The sequence below is a fragment of the Dysidea avara genome, chromosome 7, assembly GCF_963678975.1.
Source record: "Dysidea avara chromosome 7, odDysAvar1.4, whole genome shotgun sequence".
In the NCBI taxonomy this organism is placed as follows: Eukaryota; Metazoa; Porifera; class Demospongiae; order Dictyoceratida; family Dysideidae; genus Dysidea; species Dysidea avara.
Window position 1 is genome coordinate 10,119,052 of NC_089278.1, and position 18,954 is coordinate 10,138,005.

Genomic DNA, 18,954 nt, shown 5'->3' on the forward strand with positions numbered 1-18,954 from the left:
AACAAAGGTGGGCGAAGGGCGCAATACCCGTAAAAAATTTTCCGTGTACGTAATCCTGGCACTACCGTCCACTTTTCATAGTCGTGGACGCTTGGCACAAGGAAACTATATAAATAAAATGATGTCTGCTTACGCTATTACTATGGTAAACTCATTACGCCCTAGGCATTGCCTGGGAAAACCTGAACAACCCATCGTTTGATCCGTCTTGGTATAAGGCTGCGAGTAAATTGACGTAAAGATGATTATAAAAGGGGTTCCTGAATTGCTCTGTATCCGCATTTCCACGTGTTTTAGCAGTGTGAAATTTCTTATGGCCACAGTGTAATGGTCGTGCTAAAACGTGATACAGCATATAACTTCGTGCACTCTTTATTCTGTGTTTTATGAATTTTATAAATCCGTGTATCGATTAATAATTTTGCGGTTACCGCCACCTTAACCATAATATTATAGTTTTTCAATTTTGTCAAAGTGACAGGGATGCATGTGTACAAATGAATAAGCCTAGAAATAAACATACGTATCAGATGATAACAAGTAAACACAGCATTACAAAAAAATCAGTAATACAATTATTATAACAACAGTGAAAGGCTGAGTGGAATAAACTCGACTTCTTAATGATACAGTGTTCCAAATGAATTGATTGGCTGTTTATAAAACTACATAGTTTATAGACATAACTATAGCCAGATGGATAGAGGATGAGATCTGGTTGATCATGGAACTTGAATCCTTGTGTTAGACAGTGTATATGACAGAGACTCATGTAGGAAGTATAGGTGCTTTACTGTGCTTAAGCTGCTATACTCACCACCCGGTGATGTCTACAAATTTCAAAATCAGTCAAATTGAAAGGCATTTCAAGAAAATCTTCATGATGTAACTATCTTTATAAGCATGCAGCAACCCATTGAATGTATATGCTCTACTGATTAGAGTATTAACACAATACCCCAGACTTATAGAGAAGTATGGTATAGCAATCTGTACGAACCAACTAATGGCTATAATATGTGTTTTATTGCTGTCTTGTGGTCAGTGGTGGATACAGGGGGGTTGCAATGGTTTCAGCTGAAACCCCCTCTGAAAATAGCGTGCGCCCCTAATTTATTTATGATTTGTGCGGGTGACGATTCTCAATCGAGAGTTATTTATATTAAGTACTGGCATTTCAAAATCAGCATTAACAGCAGGTAGTAAACTTTTTTTTTTTGCCTTCAACTTAAAGCTATGCTGAAGATGCAATTCCAGAGTGGATGCCCCTGACAGTTATTGAAAACTTCCTCAATCTGAAACCCCCTCTGAAAATTTCTAGATCCGCCACTGGAGGTCATAGCTAATTGGCTATTAGCAATCACTTATGCAAACAAGCCAGATTGAAAGTTTTAAGTCAAATATGGGTACCAGGTAGCTATCTGAACACTTCTAGTAAACGGCTAGATCCCACCCCCCATCCTGCCTAGCTACTCAGTGTCAAAAGTACTCAAAATTCTATTATGCACTCTTGCTATAGGAGACTAGCAAGTGTACAATAGTAAAATATGTACAAGAAGGCTTCTGGGCTTCTGTATGGATTCTTACGCAGTGGAAAACCCTCTGAGCAGTTATCTGATCTTAACTCACTAGTTTTGAGGTAGCCAAAGTTGTGATCATCATCAGACAATGCCTTTTAAATAATATGTAGCTATTTCAAATTAATCTGATAGAGTGAACAACTACTTGAATCTTACATTTTGGTTTTCCAGTACTCTGGTTGTTCCAGCAATCTGAGTCAAATAACTGAAGTGGTCATCAGATAACCAGGTAGCTAGCTATCAGCTCATTAGCACCCCCAACAAAGATTTCACATTTTGTGGTTAGTGGTTTCCACTCTGGACTTCTCCTGTTGCAGGGTGTAGGAGTGATAGTTTTGGATGCGGTGTAGAACTTGCCTGAGTTTCAGTAACTCAGTGCTGAGCTACACTGTCTCATTAAGAGACATGAAATGAGGTGACCATGACCGATAAGGATCACTAGGTGGCTAATTATCAACCCTTGGTATTACTTTGGCCATAGATAAGGGGTGTCTATTATCTATGCTTTGGCAAACTAGCTGTAACAGATAAGAAGCGCGGGTGTTTAAAGATAGGTACGAGGTTACACGAAATTATCGCGCAGGTTGCTTCAGATACTGTATTCTAACATTTTAACTCGCAGGTTGGTCAGGAGCAACGAGGCACTGAGCAGCGAAGGCAACAGATCTGTACGTGATAATAAGCACGGGAATAAATTAAAAAGGTAGCAGTACAGTTTTGTTTCAAGTGTGAACTTCACAGCAAGCTATATAGTCACGGTTACACCATACACACTACACTCCTCAGGTAGAGATGGAACGGCAAGCTGACTACCCGTTTGGATTAGATGAAGCTAGGGCAGCAGTAGCACTGTATAGTGAGACATTTAAATTGCCAGATGTAAGTGCAGTTTAATTCAAAGTTTTAATATTTATAATATAACTAAGCTAAGGTACTGTTTGTGAGTGTTTAATTAAGGATTGCCAGATATGTCATTATGGCCTCAATATTTCAATGTACTTTGTGCAGTCACAATCTGTTTACTTACCAATCTTGGACTCAAATTATGACCTGACATGATAACATCTTGTCAGTAACATGCCATGACTCTGTATACACTGTATAGTTTATTTTACTGCTTTGTGAATGATGCCCTAAATTCTTGGCCAATCCTCTTTTGTCCTGCAAGAATTCATAGGTACTGTATATGGTATATTATGGACTCTTGATGGCATGCATTAATGCAAGCCATACATGGATATAGTCTCATAGGATATTTGATATCAAGTACTGTATTGGTATTTGTTATATTGAGTGTTGTTTTACAGGATCAAGATGATCGATATGGCCGAGTAAGTTTTCAAACAACTATTAATACTACCAATAATGATTTTTTTTTGTAGCTATGGAGGTCAATGAATGCTTCGTATGTGAGTTATGTGTAATTATGTGTGCACATGTGGAATAAATACTACGGTACTGTTCAAACGTAATGTCACACTCGCTTGCACCGCCCGATTAAAAAACCCGCTAATTAAAGGGCGTGGCACCTGTTTCCTTTGCGAGTATTCATCCCGTTTCATATGGGATGAATACTCGTGAAGGAAATGGGTGCCACGCCCTTTAATTAGCGAGTTTTTTAATCACTCACAGTTGAGTGGTGCGAGCAAGTGCGATGTTACATTTGAGTGGTACCATATACGAGTAAAGGTATTTTTTCTGCTAAAATACATGCAACATTAATTTTGATGCATGCAATTGTCACTAGTGTATGTAATAGTGCCAAGATTATGTGTGGCAATCTGTCAAACTGCAAGCATCAATCTTTGTGATAACACTATTGATATTGGTGAATGGGCTTTTGTTAGAGTTTTGTACATATTTGGTCATGTATAAACATGTGAGCCAGAGGAGGTTGGACGCATTCATGTGAGCTGTACTTTAATTGCATTCTTTGATTTGGTATTTCACGTGATAGTCAATACTCACAATACAAAACTGAAAAATGGTGGGGATCGTTAGATATTCAGATCGTCCTTCATGTAAGCTTCAAGGCAATGTGCTTTGTTTTGTAATCAGTGCCTTGAAGTCCTGGTGAAATTAATACCTTGTGGTTTGGTGTACACTACTTCACCAGCCTTCATGTACGTATTCTATAACGAAACATGAGATGATTCAGTGAGTTACTCTGAGATCGCGATGTATTAACCTCCTCAACAAAAGGGATTTTGTGTAATTTGTTTTAGTGGCGCTTAAAGCGCACCCAACCTCCTCTTCATGTGAGCTTATAGTTTAAGCTTGAGTTCGTAGAGAAATATGCTGGACTCAAAAGTTTCAAAACTGGGCCTGAAGTATGGAAAAGACAACAGCAATGCCATTCTATATTCCCCCATGACTTGGAACCTGTGAACTTACACCATTTCCACCATATTGAGTAACACTTTCCATGTGCTGCATGTACCTGTTACAGATATTGAAACTAAACATAAAGTCTGCTGATAAACTTGCTAAAAAAGATTTCTTTGGTTTGAGGTATGTTTGTGTGTACATCCTCAGTGCCTTACAAGTGCTCACCTCATAGTGACCCTTATGTGAAGTTCTCAATTCAAGGTGGAGAGGACATGGAAGTGTTTCCGCATTTCATTTCTCTTGATGACCACACCCCTATGGCGTACAAGACACGTGTCATTCATAAGGTAGCTCAATGTTGCTGGGAATTTGTCTTGACATATGTTTCTCTGTTTAGACTCTGCACCCCAAATGGAAACAAAAGTTTCACTTTTCAGTTAGTAACCATGTAGAACAAGTTAACCCGGATTGTCAGGTTTTGTCCTTGTAGATGACTTCTCCTGTCGGATCAATAATTTTAGATGTGTATGATAAGAATGTTTTAGTACGTATACATGTTGCTGTATTGACCGACCCTGTCTGTACTTGTCCATACATGGGTTGTGTTCAAAACATGTGCAAGACCTTTGTTGTGTGTAATATTATTTTTTTGTTTGTTTTGTTTTTGGTCTGGTAAATTGACCTTATAGAGTAGTATGACCCGAGAGTTTATTTTCCAGTACATTTGTCTTAGTTGTTGTGGACAAAAGGCTATTTGTGTCTGTTCTAATTGTTTATACATAATGTGAATGTCATTACATGTACATTATAACATTCACTGTAGATACCTGATGATTTTCTGGGAAGAGTTTACGTACCTTTCAACCTTACTGCCACCCACAGTGAAAACAATTTTCCCCTGGTGAGGAAGTGTAAAGATATGACTGGTATTGTGTACATAAACATTTTCAGCTATGCAGACTTGTAGTGAGTAATAGTAAAATCTCAATGCTAGGACAACCTATGGAATCAAATATTATGGCCTCAGGTGGCCAATGATTTTTGGTATACCTTTGTTTTTACTAAGAGTGACTGCTAAAATGAGATATAGTCTTATCAAGGAAGTGGCCGTTAAGTTTAGTTGAAATAGTCAAGATCCATTTTGAGGATACAGTTGCTGCATAGGAAAGGGGCTAACCCCTCAGACTAAAATTTCTAAAATGGCACTGAAAATTAGCATACTCTAATGGAACATTCAAATACTCTAATAGAGCAGTCAAAAGCATTTTCATAAAAGCATATTCCTAAAAGTATGATTATATTTATCCAAATGACTCCTATCCAGAATTGAACTTGTGTCTAGCTTGTGTATCTACTAACAGTTCACCATATTTCTACAATTCTACATACTCTTGTATGATAGAAGATTTGCACTTCCCTGCCAACAAAAAACATGCAGCCTGTCTATTATATTATCAAGAAATATGCTTTCAGAGTGGCCTGAAACGTCTTCAAAGAATTTTTAGTTTTGAATTTAACTGACTAATATAGCTTTAGCCTCAACACTGTAGGCTTGATTTCTTCAATGTTCAACAGTAATAAGAAAGTTACAGAAAGGTAAGCAAACAAATACAAGAGGAATCATAGAAATAAAAAGTAATGAAACAATGGAGGTCATCTACACCTGCAGCTATACTAGTGGACATTTAATTCCAATTTCAGTCATGGGTATAAACTGAAGTGGGGATTAAATGTTCACTACTATATGCAGGTATTGTCACTTTTATTTTTATGATTCCTACTTGAATTTAAAAGTTCTTTGTACTTGTAATAAGACTGCCACAATGCCTGGTATTGAGATTGTCTAACGTTAAATAACCTGACAAAAATTGTCAGTTGATGTAGTTGAAATTTTATTATAGTTACTTTTATTTCTGGCAAACTTTTACAATGGCTATGCTGGACTCCTTGATGATACATGATTCGCTGGATCTGTGCCATGGTCAACCCTCCTCACTTCAATGACTTCTGCCATTGAATTCCTGAAAATAAAGTTATCAAAGATTGCTGCTCCATATATGTTTTAATGTGTGCAATCAATGCATGTATCTTTAGTGATAGGTCACTCTAGCATGTTAGTTAGATTTGTAAATCATTTAGGACTCTGATGATTATCCCATCACTTTACAACTTGCACTAAAGGAGAAATATCAATGGGATGTTCTTACCAGGTTGATGTGCTGTAGCTGCCATGTTGCTGTGCTCACTTGTCTGCTACAACTAGGGTGCCACATCTTCAGGCTATTTATAGCCATTTGTCAGCCAAGAAAACACTTGGCACACTAAAGGACCACAAAATCACGGGAAATCTAATTCTGGAGGTGTCCTTTCATCGCAGGCAGGAAGAATGGCAAGGCCTAATTGACCGTTACGTTGAAACATTCCAGACCACAAGACGGCAACGTACACACAGTAAGTACAGTATGTATAGTTAGTATTAGCATGCTTGCTGTGAGGAGGACTCATGTGTGCGTCTTCACTTTTACATATCAACATGGATGTCTGTCTGTCTTTCTGTCTGTGTGTGTGTGTATGTCTGTATGTATTCATTGACTTTCACCAGCATGTATAGATCACAGATCAGTTTACAGTGGAACTTCCATTATCCAAACACCTGTGTACGAGTCCAGTTGCAAAAAAAAAGTTCAGATCAGCAAATTTGTATAGTTAAATGATAAAATGCTCTACTTGAACAGTCACTGCTTAACTGGATAATTGAGAGTTTGAAATTCAGATAATCAAGGTTCTACTGTATCTGTCTCTTGAATAAATGGTCTTTGGAATGTAGGTTGTAGGTAGAGTGGAAAGTGAAAGTCAAACACAGGGTTACAAAATAAGCGTGTTATGTAGATAGCTAAGCACTTACAGCTGTTTCTTAGTGTGTTTGTACATATATTGTATGTATGTGTGTAGATGTGATGTCTATCATTATACTAGGTATGGGACCCAGAAGAACAAGTGGTCTGTCTCACAGTATAGGTGGACTATTTTCTTCTTTAGTTGATGTGAGTTAGCTATACAGTACATCTTGTGTGCACACACACACAACACATGCACATGATGATGTATGTATGCATTGTATCAAACAGTATGATAGTACTATTTTTAAACCAGGCACGCGCCCACAACCGGCCTTCATGGGTGCGTGCCTGGTTTACTGAATTTTTTTTCCGAAAAGTGTGTGTGTGTGTGTTTATATGTATGTATGTTTGTTTGTATATTTGTTTGTCTTTCCGCACCCACGTGAGCAAAACTTTGTTCGCTAAAAACAGCCTTTATGTGAGAAATAAAGGCCATATAGAGTCTGTATTAAACTTCTGGGCAGGTAAGCTGTGGTTTAAGACAGTTAATACGTGCCAGTTTGAAAAATGGGTGAAGTGGTGAAGGCCTTTCCCAATGGGCTTTATGGACGTCAAATAGCCAACAGCTGGCCTCCTAGGCTATCGGGTATTATGAATTCCTTCGAGATGAAAAGGGGCATGCCCGTACATACACGAACGAAAATGAAGAGCAGCTTCAAGGCTTTTCCTGGAGAATTTGCATAAGAAAATGCTATAAACAAACTATAAAACGGTTAAGAAGATACTTCTGTGTATTATTAGTGGGATAAAGTGATTTGTTTGAGATACACCTCCTTATGCACCTGTCAATGTCATGCCCCACCCCCACCCCAGGGTAGGGTGGGGGAATACAGGGGATTTGACAAAGTGGCTAAGAAGCTTGTCAAAACCCCACTATGTTCCCACCTCAAGAGAGGGGTTTCTATAAGGGATTTGATTTACCTATTAAAATAAGTTTTGGTTCAGCAAATTGCTGCCGTCAAAAGTCCCAAGGGTGGTGAAGTGTAGATGTCAAATCCCCAGTAGTTGTATGGGGACCCCTGGGGGTGGGGGGTGGGGCATGACTTTGATAGGTGTATTAGCAGTGCTTAGCAATGTAATTACAGAATTACAAAATATTTCATCAATTACAAAATTACTATGTACGTATAGCAGTTCATACATTGTTAGTTAGGTTTGTTTGCTGCATGGCACCTGGTTTTTAGAAGTAGCACAACATCAACTTGTTTAAGTAGGGATCCCCCTGAAAATAATGTACGCCGCCTAAAATGCCACCTTCGAAAATCATCCTAGAGACATCTTGCGCAATGAAAATCATCTTTACGGAACAATATTAGTCCATCTAACATCAACTACAACATTGAAAACAAGAAAGCATTAATAGACGGCTGGATTTAGAATTTTTTTAAAATTGCTAAAACTTAGATTTTAGTCTCACTTCCTACCTGCCTGACCACAGTCGCAAGGCTAGAGGCCAAACGAGGCAGTGCACGGCTACCATTTTACGCCACAACAACAAACTCACCGGTGGGATGTGCCTTTTGGGGTTCCGATGAGTGTAGGCCCTATGCGCCTTGTCTTTTCTTTTATCCTCAATCAGGCTGCTTGTCTTCTTCTTCATCCAACGAAACCATATTGAGGGGTTAATTTTCCTTGTCAACACTTTCTTTCAGCAACATATTTAGATGCCACAGAATTATTCCAGAACTGTATTTCAGAAGTGCTTCAGTCCCAGCACTACTGTAAGAGATATACTAAATATCACAACCTCACGATTGTGATCCCAGGTTTGCGGCCACGTCCATCAATTAAAGATCTAGGTGGACTAATAGCGATAGAGTACGGAGACCACACCTTAACAATCTAGCCATTTACTTAATACTAAACAAGATGACCTCACCCCTCATTGGTCACACCCCTTGGCTGACTTGAGATATGCTAACTAGATATCTGCAATTTCGTGATTGGGATCCCGTTCGTGATAGGTTCACAACCACATCCATTAATTAAAGATCTAGGTGGACTAATAGTGATAGAGTACAGAGACCACACCTCTTAACAATTCTAGCTGAGATATACTTTAATACAACAGTCACTCTAATAGAACAGTCACTCTAATACGACAGTCATATATGATAATCCAATAGAACAGTCACAAGTTCATTGTAGCGAGCTGTGCATGCTACGACAAAAACTAAACAAACTAGTATTTTTGTAAAAATTGTTAATTTAAAAATGAAGTAGGGATCTGTGCAATAAATAGGAGTGAAACAAGAGATAAATGATGGTATTACAGAATAGCTCAGTGGGAAAGTCCCTACTTTGGCATATTAGCTATAACAATTATTTTGCTCAATGCCAAAGTAGGGACTTCCCACCGAGCTATGCTGTAATACCATCATTCATCTCTTGTTTCACTACTTTTCATTGCATAGGTCCCTACTTCATTTTTAAATTAACATTTTAAAAAAATACTATAATATATGTAATATTTTGTTTGTGCATACAGCAATTGTAATAAGTGTCTGATTTTTTTTATTTTGGGACCTTAACTTGCTTTCTTTATTAATGGTAATGAAATTGTTTTGTTTTAACTTTTCAGACAGTTCGTTCTTATCGTTCAAGTCATGAGGACAGGTCTGATGATGAAGAATCTGATGGTGAATCTGATGATGATTCTGATAATGAAGAGGAGCCACTTCCTGAAGGATGGGAGGAGAGAATTGTAAGCAATGACTAACTTCAACAAGGCCACCACAGCAAGCCTGTCCTTCTGTTGTCCTTGTGAATGTTATATCTACGGACCATTCAAATGTCAGTCTTACTCCATGTGACCCTAATACATGCTAGACAATAAAGCTCAGTGACTTACACAATGTATTGTTTGTACAAAGCACTCTAATTGAACACTCGCCCTTTAGGTCAATCAAAAATTTTTGGAGCCGTGTATTACTGAGAGTCATGCATTAGAAAGATGGAGAGTTGCCAATACATTTTATTTCACTGAAAGAATGACTAGTTCATGTTATAGGCTGTCTTGTACTTGTGACTGTTCTATGGTGTATTATAACATCAAGTCTTGATAACATGTAATGGCTCTTATAAGTAATAATGTCATACATGTTCCTTGCTTCTTGGAGAGAGAATCAGTGTAGTAGTGCTTTGGGAGAACAGTAGCTATACTTTGAATTCCAGGGTTGGCAGGATCTTTTTCTTTTTTTCTTTTTTTTATTCGTTAATTGTTGAAGGCTGTAGCACAAAATGTTGTCAGATGGTTAGTACTTCAGAAATCTACTGTGAAACTGTCAATTATATTAGAATTGTACTTGTTTTACTGCTGTTATTGTACAAATCTTGTATAGGACTCCAATCGTCGTAGAATGTTTGTTAATCACGGCACTCGGAGAGTGTCAATGCGACGGCCACAGGAGACCCAGCAATCGTCGTCACAACAACCCAGAGTGTTCTTACCACGTTCACATAGTATTGAGGAGGTACTGCCACCATGTCATAAAATTATGTATTAGTGTGTGAAATTGACTATATGTAGAGCTAGGGTCAGTCTTCAGTTTGTGTTATGTTTGTGTACGGGGGGGTGTACATACACACATTTTGTAAACAATGATGTTGTTAAATGTTGTTTTCCTTTTAGGAACCGGTTACCCCGGTTGCTGCTGCTCCTCGGACTTCTAGGACATCAAATTTAGATGTGCCAGAATCTCGCCAGAGAGCTCACAGTATCACCAGGGTACTGACCTTTGTCTGTCTGTCTGTATGTATGTATGTAATATGTACGTACGTGTGTATTGTATGAAAATGCGTAGTATATACTTTTGGGAAACCTTAATGCTTATAATATTCATTCGTTTATTATTATATAAAGGATACAGACATTCGTGTTGAAGAACACTTTGGGCAACAAACTGGTAATACTTCTTCACTACAGTCTAGGCCACAGCAAGGTTTACGGAGAACTGGCAGCTTTGACGAGGTAATGATCTATGTCCTGTGTCATTATTGTATTAAGTACTGTACAGTACACATATATGTACTATTCTCTGTTATCAGGCCTCTGCCATTGGCGCAGCTACTGAAAGGAGACCTCAACAAACACCACAGCCTAGACCAAGACGCCGGCAACGAGCTGGAAGCATGGTAGACAATCTCAGTAGTTCATATGCCATCTTCTTCTTCTTCTTTGCTGTTGTGGTAGGAAGAGACAAGGTGGGAGTTCAGGAGTACACCACAGGGGACTAACTTTGCTGGCTTTGTCAATCTTGATGATGTGACACCATCCGCCGATGTGGTTGAGCAGGTCAGTGTATTACTGTACAAGAGATATAATCATATCAAATATTTGTGTACATGCAGACTAGAAATGTGGATACAGAACAAGTGAGGGTTATGTGTGTATAGCTCTTCTATTCATGTGTGTGTGTGTGTGTGTGTGTGTGTAGGGCCGCCCAGAGAAATTAAGGGGCCCAGGGCAAAGAGTTAAAGTGGGGCCCTTGACCCAAGTTGTAAGGTGAAGACCAAAAAAAAAAAAAAAAAAAAAGGTCACAACCTGCTGGCAATGACAATAACTACCCATCACCAACCATATCTCCTTATCTATAAGCTTGCTACACTGCTCCTCTGAAGAATACTGTGACTGTTCTATTAGAGTATTTAGATCTGACTGCTCTATTAGAGTATATCGATCTTTTAAACAGGTATTCAGGGGGCCCTTCATGGGGCCTCCTGGGGCCCGGGGCAAAATGCCCCAGTTGCCCCCCCCTGTGGGCGGGCCCTGTGTGTGTGTGTGTGTGTATGCTTGTGTTCATGGTAGTGTGAGTAATATGGACTTTGGTTTGTCTTTGTGAACATAAGGTTTGTAGGTATGGCATTATAGTGTGTAGTGGAATAAGTGTGGTAAATCATTATCAGTCAAATTGGATTAGAATAGTTTGGAGGGTAATAGTTCCACACAACTACTCTAATAGAGTGTACACTTTCCAGAGAATAGTCATTTCTAGTTACAGATAACTGGGTCTACTGTACACCAATATGGTATTTAAGTGTATGTATGTAATTCCTTTAGCACAACTGTACACAATTCTTATCGTTGATGTGCTATTTGTTACAGACTGAACAGTCAATAGAAATAACTGTGCCGACAGCACCTCCCCTACAAGATCTGCTTGCTCAGGTGAAATAAGCACAATAGTAATGGATAAGTATTACCCTAACCTAGCCCAACCCCTTGAATAAATAACCCTACCTGCTATCATTATAAAACTGGATGACAACTAGCTTATAGTACTCTAGTTCATTAAAGTGGTTAGTATTAAGGTAGAGAGTATGACATGATAGTAGCCGTATGGTATGTATTTACTGTAAATGTACTATTACATAAATGTGCTATTACGTAAATGTACTATTCCTCCCAGGAAAGCAATATACCTACCACCGCTCCTACAGGACCACGGAGGCCAGAGGTAGGAGACTTCTTTTTTATTTTCATTATGAATATATCTTAGAGTGAAGGGCTGTTAGAAAGTACCACCTCAGCACCTGAACAACCACAACAGTCAATGCCACAACCTCAGGTAAGTATATAGGTCACTTGCTTGTACAGTGTAGTAGTTGTTGTACATTCCATACTTATAGCTTCACTGTACAATAATACAATCTACTTCATGTGCTGTGTTATTTTGTATGATATAGGCTGAGGCTTTACCACCAGGGTGGCAAGCTGCTGTAACTTCTGATGGGCGGACATTTTATATCGACCACAGTACAGAAACCACCTCATGGGTAATATAGGTGGACCCTACCATTACCACATACACTGTGTTATTTGGAATAGGTACATCCTGCCAGGAGGGAGGCAGAGAGGAGGACTGAGACCACTAGTGCTAGTGCTAGTGCAGGAATTGGCATTGAACAAGTTAGAATGGAAATGTTGTTCACACCATATTGAGTGTCCTGGACAATACTGACCAAATTAGTGTAGTGTTTACACAAGTGTTTCTCTGTTTAGGACGTGAGTCTTCCTCCAGGTTGGGAACAGAGACAGACTCCAGATGGCAGAGCATTCTATATTGACCACAATACCAGAACTACCACTTGGGTTAGTTAAGTGCAAGATGGTGCACATCAGTGGTACTGGTGATTTTTGTGTTAGGAACATCCTCAAAGACACAGTGCATCAAAAGGACCACTGCCAGTAAGATTCATACCTGTGTATGATTGGTTATTTAATAGGGAATATTGTAGCGTAACTGGGAGGCTGGACAACTTCCTGATGGCAGAGTGTTTTACATGAATCATAGTAAGAATAAGGAAGGGTTGTGTGTGTGAGCATGTGTGCAAGTGTAGTTCACAAATTCATAAACATCTTCTTCTCATCCAGTAACAAAAGAGACACAGTGGGCTGATCCAAGAATTTCCCATCAAGCCCAACAAAACCAGCAGGCTCCGGTTAGTGGTCTAATATTGTGATCATATTTTATCACTTCCTTGATCACTTGTAGAAGATACAATATGATCGTAACTACAAACAGAAGTATATGAATTTCAAGGCATCACTCAAACCCAAGGTAGCTAGTTTATATATACAAATGGATTATTTAGAGTACCCAAGTTTCATGCATGGTCTCACGATTTGTATGACAGTTAGCTGGTACATGTCAAGACTGCATTGCTGGATTATTTACTGCATTGCTGGATTTTGCATAACCCATAGCTAACTACATACATAAACCACTAGGGCAGTTGTGGAGACTACATAGCTCAACAAGTAGATTTCTATTGCAAAGAAATGTTCTCAACTGGTATTTGATACATACAACTATGTGGTTGTCTGTTGCATGCCCAAGACTTAAAGGCAAGAGGGAATAATCTCATCTAATGTAAATGTAAACTTTGACAAGGATGGGAGCTGAGCTAAAAAGTGATGCAGTGCACAAGAAAGTTTCTTTTAAGGCAAAACGGAGTATTCGTGAAAATTTTGTTACTAGTGAAATGTCTTCTTGTGTGTACTCTTCTTACATTGTTTTTATTCTATCAGCACACTATTCCCAATCAAGTGAAACTATCAGTCAAACGGACAAATTTACTGGAAACTTCCTACGAGTCAGTCATGAGAGAATCTGATCCAGAAAAGTTAAAGAGCCGGTTATACATCCAGTTTGAGGGAGAGTCAGGTCTCGACTATGGAGGACTGGCAAGGTAGTAGTAACCATTGAGGGTGTAGTGTCCATCAACCTTGTACTGATTATGTAGAGAATGGTTTTATCTGTTATCACATGAAATGTTTAATCCTTACTACGGCTTGTTTGAATACTCAGCCAGGTCAGTGTGATACAGTCCAAGTTAGTTGTAGTTACTGTTTGGTGTTCCATTAGTGACGACTACACCCTTCAGATCAACCCATACTCACATCTTTGTAATGATAATCACTTGAGATATTTCAAGTTTATTGGTAGGGTGTGTGGGATGGCAGTGTATCATTCTAAACTGGTTGATGGTTAGTAGTGACATGGCTGAGTTGTGTGTTAGTAGTAGTAATCTTTGTAGCTTACTTTATTCGACCATTTTATAAGATGATGTTAAGGAAGAAAATAGCACTAGCTGATATGCAGGCTGTGGTATGTTGATGTGTGAAAAAACACTCACTGTTTGCTGTTATAATCAAATAACTAATGTAGGATGTGGAGTTTTACAACAGCTTGCGTTACATACTAAACAATGACCCTGAGCCACTTTGTCTACAGTTCAGTACAACTAAAGATTTTCTTGGAGAGGTAAGAATATAATATATGTATGTAGAAAGAACTGGCTGATTGTTTTGTTGCGCGTGTTCAAGTTTGGTCACTGCTGTCTAGCACAAAATTTAACAGACTGTATTTCCAGATTACTGAAGTGGACTTGAAGCCAAATGGTCGTAATATTCCAGTAACAGAGAGCAATAAAACTGAATATGTGGAGTAAGTCACAAATCCTGTGGTGTGGTAAATGAATTTGGGTCTAATGCATTCCATTTGTAGTTTAATGTTGAAGTGGAGGTTTGTTGATAGAGTTCGTGACCAAATGGATTCCTTTATGGAGGTACAGTATCATACTGTGATTGTTACGAACAACTACAGTACAACTTGTCTTCGTGGCCACCTGTATTTCTCTGAAAACTAGTGATAAGTTTATACTAACTTACCAGCCACTTGTCTAAAAATTTTGGCCCGAAAGTGACTAGCTCAACACTAATGTAAATTTGTGTACATGCACTCTCAGGTATCTTTAGGGTGTTGTATCATTTTCTGTGGGCAGTTAATATATTGTGTGTCATTATTTCATAGTCAACAAGGGAACTGTAAAAAAATCCCAAATGTATCTATTTAGCGAAAAGTGCTTGAAAATTCTTATAAGTTACTAAGGTTAGGGAAACTAACCATATACTACCAAATTTTCCAGCAACTTTTTAATGTCATGCAACTTATCCTGTGTACAATATGTTTCAGGGATTTTCAGAACTAATCCCCTCACGGCTGCTTTCAGTGTTTGATGAAAGGGAACTTGAGGTATAGATTTTTGAGGATGTGTGCTGTTTCATCTGTACCATTGACAGTATTTGTTGTGTGGATTATCTGCTATTGATACAGAAGACTGGAAGAAGTACACTGAATACATTGATTACAAAAGTACTGACACCACAATCCTGTGGTTCTGGATAGTAAGTACACCTACCACAACTTAAATTGATAAAGAAAAGCATTTTATAGCTACAAGACTTAATATGTTGTTTTGATACATGACTATGGAATCAAGACACATGGTATTGAGTCATGTGACCAAGAAAGCCAGCACCACACCACACCCTGGGTATATTGACAGGAAGAAAGAAAACAGCTTTTTCATGCATGCATAGCTCCGTGGCCCCTTCTCCAATGCACACCATTTTTGCATTGTAGCTGTCCACCAGGAAGGGTAGGCCACACAGCAAATTTGATAAAATTCACACCAGCCATTTGCAAGATGTGGGTATTCAAAATCTTATTTTTCTTCTTAAGCCATGGGGGATTTGATTTCTTTTCACATGCTTTGTAAAAATTGTTATAAAACACAAATGCATATCTCGATTGCCTTGATCTTTGGCACAAATTAAGAGCATATAAAGGTGAATGCGCTTACTTAAATTTATTGTGAATCTGATGAATATCCAAGAAGTTGTGAGCATTTATTCATGTAAAAATTTATTATAGAGTTGCAAAGTTATAAAGCAAACACCTGTAAATCGTGGGATCAAGATACTCTAATAGAGCAGTCACTGCAGGGTAAAAAAGATACACAAAAAATTTACTTGAGTACTTCCATACCTAACACCCGCATCCTTAACCACTGAACTGCTGCTATCTTTGCTGATCACCTCACTTAATTTCTGCTTTATAAATGAAAATTTGTTCTGGTTTAAATCTGCTCTACCAATAGAAGTACTAGATTTTCTAGTTATGCACTTTATTAGAGTAGTACAATAATATTATCAAAATATTAAAGTAAAACTCTACCAAAGGAAGTTCTAGATTGTTTTAGAACATTCTACATATGTTCTATTGGAAGTCCTTAAAATGTGTAATCTATTAGAGTATATTACAAGTGAACCATACAATAGATCTACCAATGAAAGTTCTAGAACATTCTATATGTATGTTCTATTAGAAGTCCTCAAAAAAATGTGGACTGTATTATAGTTAATAGTTACCACGGCTGTGAGGGATTTGCTGATATATACACCCAGAGCCCCAGGGCTGCGGGTGTATATATCAGCTAGTACCAAGCAGCCATGGTATACATGATATTATGTCACTTGGGGTGCACTCACCTAATAGGTGAAAGAACTAATGAGAACTCATCCCGTTTGTTTTATATAGTAGCATTTGAAAATCGATTGTGGTTTTAATAGCGTGGGCTAATAGCCACCAGAACTTTATCCATACGTTAAAACGTCATTAATATGTTACTATACTTCAACACGTAATGTTAGAAAACTTGTGATTGTGGGATATTATTGTACTAAGTTAAGCCAACTAACTTCGCTATTGGGACAGTAAGTAAGTTCTTAGGACTGTAAGTTACTAACCTATTTCAGTGTAGCAGTAGTATTGCCATTCTGTGGTCTGTTCAAAGGCTGATACTTGGTGGGTATAAATACGCATCCACGATCACCTAAACAATTATTTTGTGCCTTCATTATACTAACAACCAACTAGTTTATCTTAGCAAATATACTCAGCTTAGCAACCACTACAAAAATGAGCCCCACAATACAAAGCTCTATGTTGCTCAAAGCGAGTCTTTGAACTGGCTGGGCATCAAAGTCATTGACAAACCGCTTTTCCATGATATTGCCCGGGCAATATACGAGTTAAACCCTGAGTGGCGCTTTTGAATGCCCGCACTAAAGTGGTATATTATTACAATAATATTACCAAGTATTCTGTGAATGCTATCCCTGCACTAGGGACCTGTGAGAAGACTTAAAGCCTGTGAATACAGGGAGTCAAAAGCATGTAACTAAAACATGAGGAATGTTGAAAAAACCCCAGATCATGTGGTGACTTGATATATTGGAGTAAAGCATCCAGCACAATACATTTATATGTCTTCTATAATCATCATTGTGTCTGTATAGAAAAGAAGAAATGTGAGTAAAACAAATCCACCCAAAGTCAGCCATAAGCTGGTTTTGGGACCTTATAAAGTACAAAAGAAGTGAAATCCACATGCGTGCATTATTAAAATTTATTATCATCAACATCATTGCAGCCATTTCTTGGCCGCCACTTTTGATTTCACAACTTTTTTTACCCAGGCTTTTTAAGGCTGCACCATTTTTTCACATCTTGGCAGTTTTTGTGTGGTATAACTAACTTGTAGTAGCTCATGTATGCAAAACCCTTGTATGATTTTTTCATTATTTCCTGCATACTTTTTTTCAGGCAGTGGAGAGATTTGACAATGAGACACGTGCAAGATTACTACAATTTGTTACTGGAACCTCTAAGGTCCCGATGAATGGATTTAGAGAACTACAAGGTGATACTTAATAATCGTCTATGATATTCACTTGTCTTATAGGGAGTAATGGACCTAGAAAGTTTACTATTAAGAAGACTGGAAGTCCAGACTCTCTACCAGTTTCCCACACCTGGTGAGATGAAATACTGACACGAGATGATTTTCATCTTGTACCGTTGTAGCTTCAACAGGTTGGATCTACCACCATACCAAACTTATTTTGCTTTGAAGGACAAATTAACATTGGCAGTTGAGAATACTGAAGGATTTGATATTCAATAAGTTTTGTATGTAGATATAATTTCTTTATCAAAAAACCTCTTTTACTGGTTGCAGGTCTATAATTTTGTATATTTTATTAATGAATTTTGTGTTGATATTACACAATGGAAATTGGTTGAATAGGGTTGAACAAATATAGTAACGTATAATAATTTACAAATGTCATCAGGGGAGTAGGAAGATATTAAGGTACAACTATTGTGATGATTTAATTAGTTTATAAAGCAAGTACATTAAATTCCTACTTCATAAAGCCTGTGTGTCAACAGTATAGCCTTGACGAGCTTGTGTCCACTATAATAGCTACAGTTGTAGATGACCTCCATTTTATTTCTATGCACAATTTCTGACTTTTCTTTAGTAGCTAACATACATAATTCATGACTGGTGAACCAATGCATATTACATCAAGGGAAAGAACAGGACCAATCAAGTGCCCTGACCAATTACTATATACATTAATGTGCACGCATTCTGCTTTGTTCTGAGTTATGTTCCACCTGTGTTATGAACAAAGAACTGTGCAAGAAGTCGCTCTGCAGTCTATCTACTCACTACTAAAATTAACAATGATGGCCACAAGAAGCCATGGCATGCATGCTACCCATGAATCGACACCTATACGTGGTAGGGGACACAAAGGAGGACAAAAGTAAGTCCATGATGCTAGTTATCTGAAGGCATCAGATTGTAATAGCCAATTAACCATTGCCACTAACAACCTGAATTTTATATTATGTATGTGTCAATGTCTAAAGTAACCTCTCCAAGTTATAAAAACATAGCATAATTATATCAAGAGTACACAATACCCTATGTACTCTTGATTATAT

The 18,954-nt window shown here is 38.1% G+C and overlaps 1 protein-coding gene across 3 annotated transcripts; it reads left to right on the forward strand.

The window, feature by feature from the left end:
• The first annotated feature begins 2,162 nt into the window (after positions 1-2,162).
• Positions 2,163-18,241, forward strand: LOC136262174 (uncharacterized). Of its 3 annotated transcripts, none has more exons than XM_066056337.1 (41): positions 2,163-2,283; positions 2,367-2,459; positions 2,888-2,911; positions 2,963-2,989; positions 4,030-4,091; positions 4,141-4,255; positions 4,306-4,344; positions 4,399-4,452; positions 4,732-4,809; positions 6,048-6,118; positions 6,172-6,359; positions 6,885-6,952; positions 9,390-9,512; positions 10,150-10,281; positions 10,440-10,535; positions 10,671-10,778; positions 10,856-10,942; positions 11,001-11,102; positions 11,159-11,182; positions 11,913-11,975; positions 12,217-12,264; positions 12,307-12,375; positions 12,494-12,583; positions 12,636-12,716; positions 12,810-12,899; positions 12,954-12,995; positions 13,046-13,100; positions 13,182-13,249; positions 13,303-13,368; positions 13,839-13,999; positions 14,054-14,122; positions 14,176-14,297; positions 14,348-14,418; positions 14,479-14,574; positions 14,684-14,757; positions 14,818-14,878; positions 15,286-15,345; positions 15,393-15,497; positions 17,761-17,857; positions 17,900-17,972; positions 18,022-18,241. In XM_066056337.1, the coding sequence occupies exons 2-41, from the start codon at positions 2,373-2,375 to the stop codon at positions 18,119-18,121; spliced, it is 3,246 nt and encodes a 1,081-aa protein (XP_065912409.1). In that variant the 5' UTR covers positions 2,163-2,283; positions 2,367-2,372; the 3' UTR covers positions 18,122-18,241. The 3 variants fall into 3 exon arrangements, with proteins under 3 accessions (XP_065912409.1, XP_065912410.1, XP_065912411.1); XM_066056338.1 differs by having other exon boundaries at positions 2,169-2,283; positions 2,334-2,459; XM_066056339.1 differs by having other exon boundaries at positions 2,174-2,283; positions 2,371-2,459.
• The last annotated feature ends 713 nt before the right edge of the window (positions 18,242-18,954 follow it).